We start from the raw sequence: 12,239 nt of genomic DNA on the forward strand, positions 1-12,239 counted from the left end.
CAACTTCCAAGCCAACTGGCGCATGCAGCACCTCAAGGTGAGTCAAGAAAGACACAGGAAGGCGTCCACTCCTGCCCCAGCAGACAGACATACTTTACGGATCCCAAGGGAAATTGGGTTTCGTTACAGCCGCACCAACCAAGAATAGTGAAGAAATATAGCAATATAAAACCATAAATAAATAAATAATAAGTTAATCATGCGAAGTGGAATTAAGTCCAGGACCAGCCTATTGGCTCAGGGTGTCCGACACTACGAGGGAGGAGTTGTAAAGTTTGATGGCCACAGGCAGGAATGACTTCCTATGACGCTCAGTGTTACATCTTGGTGGAATGAGTCTCTGGCTGAATGTACTCCTGTGCCTAACCAGTACATTATGGAGTGGATGGGAGTCATTGCGGTGCTCCTTGCCCCATCTGCGACTGTATCTGCGCTTCAGACTTCGGCCTCAAAAGTCATATGCATACCCACAGACGTTCACTGTGCAACACATTCGTCTTCCTTGGACTTCAAGAGACTACTACTAAGGATGGTAATGTAAGAGAGCGTATAAGAGAACGGGACTACAGGCATAGAGAATGGGAGTGATACGATTGCTCTGCTGGGGGCAAAGGCACTGCTGATGGGTTGAACAGTTTGCCTGTACTGTAATGTAAAAGTAAAAGCCACTATAAGCAGCAGAATAGAGGTGCTTCCTGTTAGGGATCATTCTAGTTATGAAATTATGGATTGACTAAAATTAGAACCAGTCTTCAAAAATAAAACCTGTACACAATTTAACTTTGAACTGATATTTTGTGGTGGCTAAATCAATTACTGGGTGTGGGACATTCTCTGTCTCAATTGAAACTACACAAGCTGAATGTTTCTGCTATTAGCATATTGTTAAATGTGTATCCCTGGCACTCAATAGACAATACAGTCACCTGTTTTGTCAATTAACATTCTAGTTAGTTGTAAATTCATGTAGAACTTGAACAAATGGGGAGTTTGAAAGGAGTAGGTGAAGGGTCTCAACCTAAAACGTCAACTGTTCATTCATTTCCATAGATGCTGCCTGACCTGCTGAGTCCCTCCGGGGGGGGGGGGGGGGAGTGGGGGAGAAAAACATTATATTTTGCATACCTGGCTTTAGGAACAAACACCAATACTGAATATTCAAAGGGATTCTGCTAATTGGGATGTACTGCCGTTGTAAATATGTCATTCTGTAAATATCCCAAATGACTATATTCCAAATGGTAAAACTAGTTAATTATTTAATATCTTTGTGTTGAAGGAGTATTATCGGGAGAGTGAGATTCTCTTGGACTCTCTTTGAAGATTTACTTTGTGAATAAAGACTTTTATATTTCCCAGTCACAGCTTCCGTGTGGCTCAGTTTTAGTCAGTTACAACAATCCCCTCATTATCTGGATAACTGACAGCCAACGGCACTTTAACTGGTGTAGAGAAAGATGCATGAAAGTAATTGGGAGGAATTGACGGGAACACAAGAATAATAAAATGGAGGCAACACACATAAAATGCTGGAGGAATTCAACAGACCAGGCTGCATCTATGGAAAAGAGTAAGCAGTCGACGTTTTGGGCCGAGACACTTCACCAGTCCCAATGAAGGGTCTTGGCCTGAAAAGTTGACTGTACTATTTTCAATAGATACTGCCTGGCCTGCTGAGTTCATCCAGCATTTTGTGTGTATTGCTTGGATTTCCAGCATCTGCAGATTTTCTCTTGTTTAAGAATAAAATGGATTTTGCGGGGGAGAAGTTTTAATGCTCCATGATAGTTGGCATGGATTTGGTGGGCTTACAGGACTGTTTCCATGCGATTTCATCCTCTGACTCCTATAAAGGGGGCAACAGAGTAGCACAGAGGATAGTGTAATGTTTTACATTCTCCCTGTGACTGACTATGTGGGTTTCCTCCAGGTGCTCCAGTTTCCTCCCACATTTCAGAGAGCTATGGGTTAGGGTTAGTAAGTTGCACGCATGTTATGTTGGTGCCAGAAGCACAGTGACACTTGCCGGTTGCCCCCAGTATGTCCTCAGACTGTACAATTCATTGACACAAGTGGCACATTTTACTGTATATTTTGATGTACATGAGACAAATAAAGCTAGTCTTTATTCTTCAAAAGAAAATTAAGGCAAAATACAAATATACAAAAGGATGTAGCAAAAAAACGGTACAATATTGCTTATTGTCACAGCATGACCATTGCAGAATAAAGAGAGACCTACAGAAAGTAGATTTAATCTTCATAGTTGACAGAGCATGCTAGTGGAACAGATTATCAGTTACTCCTAGAAACCTCTTAGTAAAAGAATAAAATTCATGTTGGTCCATAAATGAGCGGGCAATCCTTACCACCACTGAAGGTAAACATATATTCATATCTTTCCTTACCTTGTTGTTCTGTGAGTATCTATGGAACCAATCCAAGAAAGTGACATAATCTGCACAAGGAAGTTTTGTTAGCAATTTCACAACAGCCTGGGCGCCATGGGTCCGATACTCTGCTTTATCTGGCACCTATAATATAGAAAACATCATCAAATACCAGTACAGAAACAAAAGTGGGGATATTCAGCCCTTCAGCTAGTTCTAACATTTGCAGATATGAAGCTACTGCCTATCTCAACTCCATCCAATGTACCCTCCCATTTCCCTCAACATCCATGGCTAGCAAAATTCAAAATCTCAGATACGAAAAATATTAATTGAACCAACATTTATTGCTTTTATTAGAGAGGATTCCACAATTCTACCATGCTTGACACAATGAAGTACTTGCCAGCTTCCCTCCTGAGATAAGATTCCATTATACCATGTGTCTTCACCCTTGGCTGTTGCATTAGTAGAAACATTCTCTCTTGATAAACACTTCAAGAGCCCAAAATAACTCAGATTAAATCTCTCCTTAACCTACTCCACTAGACTGGAAATAATATATTAAAAAAAATAAAGATGAGCTTTGTCACATGTACATCAAATCATACAGTGAAATGCATCATTTGCGTCAAATTAAATCAATGAGGATCGTGCTGGGAACAAGTGTTGCCACGATTCCGTCACCAACACAGAATGCTCACAACTTGCGAACCCTAACCTGTACATCTTTGGAACGTGGGAGAAAACCAGGGCACCCAGAGGAAACCCATGCAGTCACGGAAAGTACGTACAAACTCCTTAAATGCATGGTTGAGAGTGAGATTGAGAATGGAGTGTGCCTAATGGCAGAGCACATATCCATGATTGGCTCCAATTCTCCACTAACTCACCGATTAAAGTGTCAAGCAAGATTGAAATAAACAAGGAGAGCGGAAGGTGATCGGGTGCTCAGTGCTGTCGGAATCTCTGAATTTCTGACTGTACTTGATCAGTCTCCCTCTCCCTCACTGCTGCTGGAGGAAGGTGCAGAGGTCTTGGGCAAGTTTTGATTGGCATAATTTGTGGATTGAACTCTTTTTTAAGAAGACTCTACAGTTCATGTTATCTGTGTTTCCGGTTACTCCTTTTTTTAAAACTGAGATCAGGGTGGATTAGCTCTGCAGCACAGTCAATGAACGACATGGCGCTAAATTGCACTGAGCTGAACTAAACTGAACATTTCTAGACTGTTTCAAGGACTCTGCAATTTGATGTTTAATATTCTGTATGTTATTCGCTTGCTTTCTCCCGTTTATACAATTTGTTCCTTCTTTTTGCACATTGGGTGTTTGAATAGGCTCCATGGTTGTAGGAGCCATGTATCTGTTTTCTAATTGTATTTGGTGTTGCACATCATACAGGATTAACCCTCCCTCCCCCCGCCAATGTTTAGTCTCCAGGCAGTATTGATTGGTTCGAATAGCCGCTACATTTTGTCAACAAAAAGAATCATGAAAATGAACATCAGCATCTGGATTCGTCGGCGAAATTAGAAAGCAACATTGATAAGCCAGGAGTTGCTTGTGGCAAGCAATGACCTTTTGTTGATTCATGATTCATGCTGTGTGTCTGGGATTGGAGCATAGTTTGGAATGATTGTCGCTGACTGTAAGCTCTATGGTGACATTTAAATTGAACACTGTTTGGACTGGTTTGCGTAGTTGGAAAACAACACAAGTCAAGCTGAAGGCAGTGACCTTGAAGTTGGGACTAAACAAAAAAGTAAACCTACTGAAAAAGCCTTAGCGAGTAGTATTGAATGTTTCAAAAGGAATACAAGAACATTGTGGGCAAGATTAAAAGGTATAATATAATCAATTAGATAATCACAACTGTAAGGCTACTGACTTTGTTGAGATTATTGAAAAACAAATGAGGATTTCCACACACCTGATGTAATGGAAATATATGGATACTACATCACCTGAAGTAAGCAAAGGTGTGAACTAAGATAACTCACAAAGTCGTTCTAAGGTTAAAGGAAGCAGCTTTGCCACTACTGTGGCCACTTTGAAAAGTAAAGCTAAAACTGGAACAAATGAAAGGGAAATGGTCTCATCAGCCAAAAGAATTTGTCTGTTCTGTGAGGGTGAACATACACTGGATTCCTGCTCTCAGCTGGAGAAAAAGGTTCATAATAAGATTGCCTTCATAAAAGAAAATGGTGTCTGCCTTGGTTGTTTGTGTACAAGACACATCAACAAGGTTTGCAGGAAGCATCTTTCATGCAAGGTATGCAGTGGCATAGTTCATATTCACTGTGATGAAACAGGGGCTGATTTGAAACAAGCTGACAGAGAATCAGACACAGCAATGAGTAACGCCTCGGTATCTAATGGCTTTATAGGAGCCGATCATGACTGAAAACTTCTGATAATTCCAGTTCAGGTGAAGTCTAAGAAGGGTAACAAGACTGGTTATGTATGCTTTCCTAGATCAAGGAAGTACATCTGCACAATGAGCCTCATAAACAAGCATAACCCATCAGGAAAAATAACACGCACCATGGACCAAGAGAAAGTCACGAGTAGCTACATTGTTTCAGGATTGGAAGTGACTGGCTTAGATGGTGAAAATTACTGTGAACTGCCTAACATCTATATGCAGGAAAGTATGCCTGTCCACAAAGGGAATATATCATAGGGATCTCCAGAAATAGACTAGTCTGAAGCATAATCATTTGCAAGAAATTGAGCTGATGATAGGGACAAATATACCTAAAACAATGGAGCTATTGCAAATGATTCGCAGTATTAATGATGGACCTTATGCAATTAGAATAATGTTGGTTTGGACTGTTAATGGACCACTGAAACAAGACCATTAATTATGATGGAAGAGACTATGCTCAGGCAGAGCTGACAGTGAACAGAATTTTAATTTTGAACTTGGATGAGCTTTCGCAGCAGCAATTCAAGACGGGTTTCTCTGAATGCAATCAGAATGAACAACCTGGCTTGTCAAGAGCAACACATAAAATGCTGGAGGAACTCTGTAAGCTGGGCAGCATCCAGGAAAAGAGTACAGTCAACATGTCGGAATGGGAACGGGAAGTGGAATTCAAATAGGTGGCCTCTGTGAGATTCTGCTTTTTTTGGCAGACGGAGGCCACACGCAGGTTGGTGGATCAACACCTTATATTCCGTCTGGGTATCCTGCAACCTGATGGCATGAACATTGATTTCTTGAACTTCCGGTAATGGACCCCCCCCATTCTCTCTTTTCCCTCTCTCACCTTATCCCCCTGCCTGCCCATCACCTCCATTTGGTGTCTTCTGTCCTCTCCTATCAGGCTCCCCCTTCTCCAGCCCTTTACTTCACCCCTCCCCCTCCTGGTTTCACCTATCACCTTGTGCTTCTTCCTCCCCTCCTCCCCAACTCTAATTCTGACTTCTCATTTATTTTTACTCCAATCCTGATTAAAGGTCTCAGCCACAAACGCTGACTATACTCTTTTCCATAGATGCCGCCTGGCCTGCTGAGTTCCTCCAGCATTTTAAGTGTGTGTTGATTGGATTTCCAACAATTGCAGATGGCGCCGCATTCAGCGACTGTGTTGCGAGCTCCGTTCCAACTTTACAGTATACTAATTTCTGTGATTTCCTTCGCATTTCTTGTCGAGTAGCTGAGGGTCACATCAAATACGATAGGCTGACTCTTCTGAACACCGGGAAGTCGGCATTTACCCGCTATGTGCCACCTTTCCTACACTGGGAACCGCTGCTTACACAATCCATGGGAGGCTCATTTACTGCTTCGTCGGTACCTTGGAAGCGGTGCTGGAGGCGAGGGAGAAGGGCCGGCACCTGGTGAGGTTGAGGCGCTGTGCTAATAGACTGCCGATCCCTGGCCTACTCCTGACTAACGTTCAGTCCCCGGACAACAAGCTGTGTAAACTCAAAGCCAGAATCTCCTACCAGTGGGAAACAAAGGAATGTAATGTGTTGTACTTTGTGGAAACCTGACTGACGGAGGAGATACCGGACCACGCCATCGAGCCCTCTGGGTTATCCCTGTTCCGGGCGGATAGGGGTAAAACCTCTATGGGAAGAGTAAAGGAGGTGGGATATGCTTCATGGTCAATAATACTTAGTGTGATCCCCGGAACGTGCATGCCCTGAAATCATTTTGTTCCCCGGATCTGGAGTACCTGGTGCTGCTGTGTAGACTTTTCTGGCTGCCCAGGGAGTTCACGGCTGTTATTAACACAGCTGCATGTATTCCGCCGCAGGCTGATACTGACCTGGCTCTGAAGGAACTGTACGAGACCATCAGCACCCTGGAGACAGCATACCCAGAGGCTGCTTTCATCGTCGCCGGAGACTTTAATAGAGTATCACTGTCTAAAGTCTCTCTGAAGTTTTGCCAACATATTCAGGTGAGCACATCGAGAGATAACATACTCCACCACTGCTACTCTCCCTTCCGCAATGCTTACAAAGCGCTCCAAAGCCTTTTGGAAAATTAGATCACTCCTCCATCTTGTTGCTGCCGAAGTACAGGCAAAAGCTGAAACAAGTGGCAGCCATAGTTAAAACAGTCCACTGTCGGTCTGACCAATCAGCCTCCATGTTACAGGACTGCTTTGATGATGTTAACTGGACTGTCTTCCAAGATGAGGATGTCTCTTGAGTTCACAGATGAGGTCACTAGTTTCATTTGGAAGTGCATCGAAGAAGTTGTCCTCCAGAAAGCGGTCAGGGTCTATCCAAACCAGAAACCCTGGATCAACAGCTCTGTACGAGCAGCACTTAACGCACGACACAGAGCTTACGTTGCCGGTGACCAACAGGAACTCAAGAAATGCAGCTACAATCTGTGCAAAGTCATTAAGGCAGCAAAACAACAATATAGGGATAAGATTCAGACATAACACTCCACCAACAACACATGCAGCTTATGGCAAGGTCTGCGCACCATCACAGACTTCAAAGCTAAACGCAGAGGAGTTTACAAAATTGCTGCCTCTCTCCCAGATGAGTTGAATCTTTCTTTATGCTTGATTTGATGTTGCCATCATTGAGCTCCTGAGGAGAGCCGCTGATGCGACCTGCAGCTTGGTCATCTCTGAGGCTGAAGTATGCAGGTATTTCCATCGAGTGGAAACCCAAACCCTAATCTGGGACTGGACGGCATCCCAGGGCGGGTGCTCAGGATGTGTGCAGCACAAATGACATTTTTAATCTCCCCCTCTCCCAATGTAGAGTGCCCTGTTGCTTCAAAACATCCACCATTGTTCCTGTACCAAAAAAGACCAAGGTAACATGCCTGAACGACAGGATTCGCACTCACCTCAATAATAAGCAAATGCTTTGAGAGGCTGGTCAAGGACTACATCTGCAGCATGCTACCATCCAAACTGGATCCCCTGCAATTCACCTACCGACACAACTGATCAACAGATGATGCAATAGCCACAGCTCTTCACACCGTCCTTACACATCTGGAGAAGGTTGCTTATGTGAGAATGCTGTTCTTGGACTACAGTTCAGCATTCAACACCATAATTCCCTCTAGGCTTGACAGGAAGCTCAGAGACCTCGGCCTTCACCCTACCTTATGTGTTGGATCCTGGACTTCCTGTCAGATTACCGGCAGGTGGTAAGAGTGGACTCCCTCACCTCTGCCCCTCAACACAGGAGCCCCTCAGGTCTGTTCTCAGCCCCTTCCTTTACTTTCTGTATACCCATGACTGTGCTGCCACCTACGGCTCCAATCTGCTAATTAAATTTGCTGAAGATACTACACTGATTGGCCTAATCTCAAATAATGACAAGGTAACCTGCAGAGAAGAAGTCATCACCCTGACACAGCAGTATCAAGAAAACAGCCTCTCACTCAATGTCGCAAAAACAAAGGAGCTGGTTGTGGATTACGGGAGAAATGGAGACGGGCTAACACCTATTGACATCAATGGATCTGTGGTTGAGAGGGTGAACAGCTTTAAGTTCCTTGGCATACACATCACCGAGGATCTCACGTGGTTGAGACATACCAGCTGTGTGGTGAAAGAAAGCGCACGAGCGCCTCTTTCACCTCAGACAATTGAGGAAGTTTGGTGTGGGCCCCCAAATCCTAAGAACTTCCTACAGGGGCACAACTGAGAGCATCCTGACTGGCTGCACCACTGCCTGGTATGGGAACTGTACTTACCTCAATCAATAGACTCTGCAGAGAGTGGTGCAGACAACCCAGTGTATCTGTAGATGTGAACTTCCCACTATTCAGGACATTTACAAAGACAGGTGTGTAAAAAGGGCCCAAAGGGTCATTGGGGACCCGAGTCACCCCAACCACAAACTGTTCTAGCTGCTACCATCCAGGAAACATTACCGCAGCATAAAAGCCAGGACCAATAGGCTCCGGGACAGCTTCTTCCACCAGGCCATCAGACTGATTAATTCATGCTGATACAATTGTATTTCTATGTTATATTGACTGTTTTGTTGTATATACTATTTATTAAGAATTACTATAAATTGCACATTGCACATTTAGACAGAGATGTAAAGATTTTTACTCCTCATGTACGTGAAGGATGTAAGAAATAAAGTCAGTTCAACTCAATTCAATTCTAGTTTGAGATTGCTAAGCAGCCTGCTCTGCATCTAAGGAAGAGGTTCAAGAAGGATGTGTCATTTCATGCTGACTGCACAGCTTTCATGAAGGATGTCATCTCCAAAGGTGCCAAAAGATTGCCAGCAGAGGATATGGAACACAGTGATTGGTAAGTCTGGAATATTTCACATCATGGTGTTTATCATTCCAGAAAAGCAAAACTTGGTGTTGTGTTTGACTGTGGAGTGACTTTTCAGGAAATGCCACTTAATGCTCAGTGTTATAGGGACTGGATCTTACTAGCTCACTGATTGGAGCATTGACCAGATTCAGAAAAGAACTACTTGTGATCATGGCGAATATTGAATCAATGCTTCATCAGGTTAAAGTGCCTGTGGAAGTTGCAGGCCTTCCCAGGTTTCTCTGGTGGCCTGATGAGGACCTCAGCCAAGATATAGTGAATTTTAGAGTGGAGGTAGATCTCTTTGGAGCAACTCTATCACCCAGCTGTGCCAATTTTGCTCTTAGGAAATGCATAGAGGACAATGTTCAGCAGTGAGACAGTGGATAAGGATTTGCTTCTTTGTTGATGACTGCCTGAAAAAAGAGCAGTGTCTCTCTATCATGACCTTGTATCCATTTATGCTGAAGAGAGTTTTGGATTTACAAAGTGGATAAGCAACAGACAGAGTGTGCTATCTGTAATGCCATTAGTGCATAGAGCGAAAGACATGAGGATTTGGATCAAGATATTCCTTTGGGGGACAGAGCATTGGGTGTGCAACAGCGTATTCACTGATACTTTCAAATTTAAGATCACGATCCAAGATAGACCGCTTACCAGAAGGGGGTTCCTTTCCACAGTTAGTTCCATCTATGAACCTTGAGGAATCTTGGGTCTCATCCGTTATCTGCTAAGAAGATCCTACAAGATCTATATAAGAAACTTGTCCTCGTTCTGCACAGGGACATCAGTGACTTAGCTATTAAATTAAAGGGCAGGAGGCCCAGGGTTGTGATCTAAGGATAGGTACCCATGCTACGTGCTAATGAGGACAGAAATCCGAAGATTATACAGTTTATCACATGGCTAAGGAGTTGATGTAGGAGGAAGGGCTTCAGATTTTTGGATCATTGGGCTCTCTTCCATGGAAGGTGGGACGGGTACAGAAGGGATGGTTTGCATCTGAGCTGGAGGGGGAACTAATATCCTAGCGGGAAGTTTTGTTAATGCTGCACGGGGTTTTAACTAGAGTTGCAGGGGAATGGGAACCAGAACACCAGAACAGTTAGTGGAGAGGCTGTGTAGGTAGATGTTGGTAAGACCTCCAAGTCAGGAATCAAAAGGTTGAGCATGGTATGATGAGTGTCCTGAGCTGTGTATATTTCAGTGTATGGTATATTGTAGGAAAGGCAATGAGCTCACGGTATGGATCAACACCTGGAATTATGATATTGTATCCATTAGTGAGACTTGGTTGCAGGAGGGGCAAGAAGGACTGGAAGAACAATATCTCAAGGTTCTGTTGTTTTAGACCTAACAAAATGGGAGGGATTAAAGGAGGAGGGGTGGCATTACTAGTCAGGGAAAATGTCACTGCAGTGCTCCGTCAGGACAGACTGGAGAACTCAACCAGTGAGGCATTCAGGGTGGAACTGAGAAATAAGAAAAGCATGACCACATTAATGGGGTTATATTACAGACAGACCAAGGGACGTAGAGGAACAAATTTGTACAGAGATTGCTGACTGTTGTAAGAAACATAAGGTTGTTATAGTAGGTGATTCTAACTTTCTACATATTGACTGGGAATCCCATACTATAAAAGTCAAGAGAGGCAGGGGGAGCAGACAGAGAGAGCAGAGCACCACTGTGGCCGTTCCCATCAACAATAAGTATACCGTTTTGGATACTGTTGGTGGGGATAACCTACCAGGAACAAGTTGCAGTGGTCCTGTCTCTGGCACTGAGGTTGGACCCTCGACTAGGAAGGGGAGGAGGGAAGAGAAGAGAGCGGTAGTGATAGGGGATTCTATAGTCAGGGGGGCGGATAGGAGATTTTGTGGGGAAGATCGGGAGTCTCGGATGGTATGTTGACTCCCTGGTGCCGGGGTCCAGGACATCTCAGATCGGGTGGAGGTTATTCTCGAGAGGGAGGACAAGAATCCAGATGTTGTGGTCCATGTAGGGACCAATGACGTGGGTAGGATGAGTGAGGGGGTCCTGAGTAGGGAGTTCAGGGAGTTAGGTGTGAAGCTGAAGAGCAGGACCTCCAGGGTAACAATCTCAGGATTGCTACCTGTGCCACGTGCGAGTGAGGCAAGGAACAGAAGGATTATACAGATTAATATGTGGCTGAGAGGATGGTGCAGGAGGGAGGGCTTCAGGTTTTTAGATAATTGGGCTTTGTTCCAGGGAAGGTGGGATCTGTTCCAAAGGGACGGTTTACACCTGAACTGGAGCGGTACTAACATTCTTGCAGGAAAATTTGCTAGTGCTTCTCGGGGTGGGTTTAAACTAAATTTGCAGGGGGCAGGGATCCAGAATGCGAGAGAGGATAGCGAGATGAAGAATAAAGGACAGGTGGGGACTACACGGTTCCGGAATATTAAGCGTGTAGTAGAGAAAGGTGAGGCGGAACAAGTGATAAGGAGGACACATGTACAGAGGGATGGTCTGACAGAACATGGAGTTAAATGTGCAGAAAGAATAAGTAAATTTAGGAAGGACAACAAAATTCTAGGGGTGTATAGCCCGATGGGAGTTCGGGGAGCTGGGTTAAGCACAATAGGCAGCGATTTAAACAGAGAGAGGAGAAATGGGCTAAAAATTCTATATCTGAATGCACGAAGTGTCAGAAATAAGGCGGATGAGCTTGAAGCTCAGGTGCGAATGGGTAACTATGATGATGTTGGGATAACGGAGACATGGCTGCAGGGAGATCAGACCTGGGAAATGAATGTACAAGGGTATACGTGCTATTGTAGGGACAGAAATGTGGGCAGAGGGGGTGGCGTGGCCCTGTTGGTGAGGAATGAGATTCAGTCCTTTGCAAGGTGGGACATAGGATCAGGAGAAGTAGAGTCTGTGTGGATAGAACTGAGGAACAGTAAGGGCAAAAAGACCCAAATGGGTGTTGTCTACAGGCCACCAAGCAGTAGCATGGATATTGAATGCAAGTTGAATACGGAGTTAACATTGGCATGTGGCAAAGGTAATGTCGCAGTAGTTATGGGGGATTTCAATAT

The 12,239-nt window shown here is 44.1% G+C and overlaps 1 protein-coding gene across 3 annotated transcripts in view; it reads right to left on the bottom strand.

Moving 5' to 3' along the window:
- ncapd3 (non-SMC condensin II complex, subunit D3) overlaps window positions 1-12,239 on the bottom strand; it is a 252,013-nt gene that overhangs the window by 159,903 nt on the left and 79,871 nt on the right. For all 3 annotated transcript variants that reach the window (XM_073030150.1, XM_073030151.1, XM_073030149.1), the window contains exon 10: window positions 2,409-2,534. In XM_073030150.1, the coding sequence (XP_072886251.1) occupies window positions 2,409-2,534 (126 nt within the window). The remainder of the gene's footprint in view (window positions 1-2,408; window positions 2,535-12,239) is intronic.

This window comes from Hemitrygon akajei, chromosome 26 (genome assembly GCF_048418815.1).
Source record: "Hemitrygon akajei chromosome 26, sHemAka1.3, whole genome shotgun sequence".
Lineage (NCBI taxonomy): Eukaryota > Metazoa > Chordata > Chondrichthyes > Myliobatiformes > Dasyatidae > Hemitrygon > Hemitrygon akajei.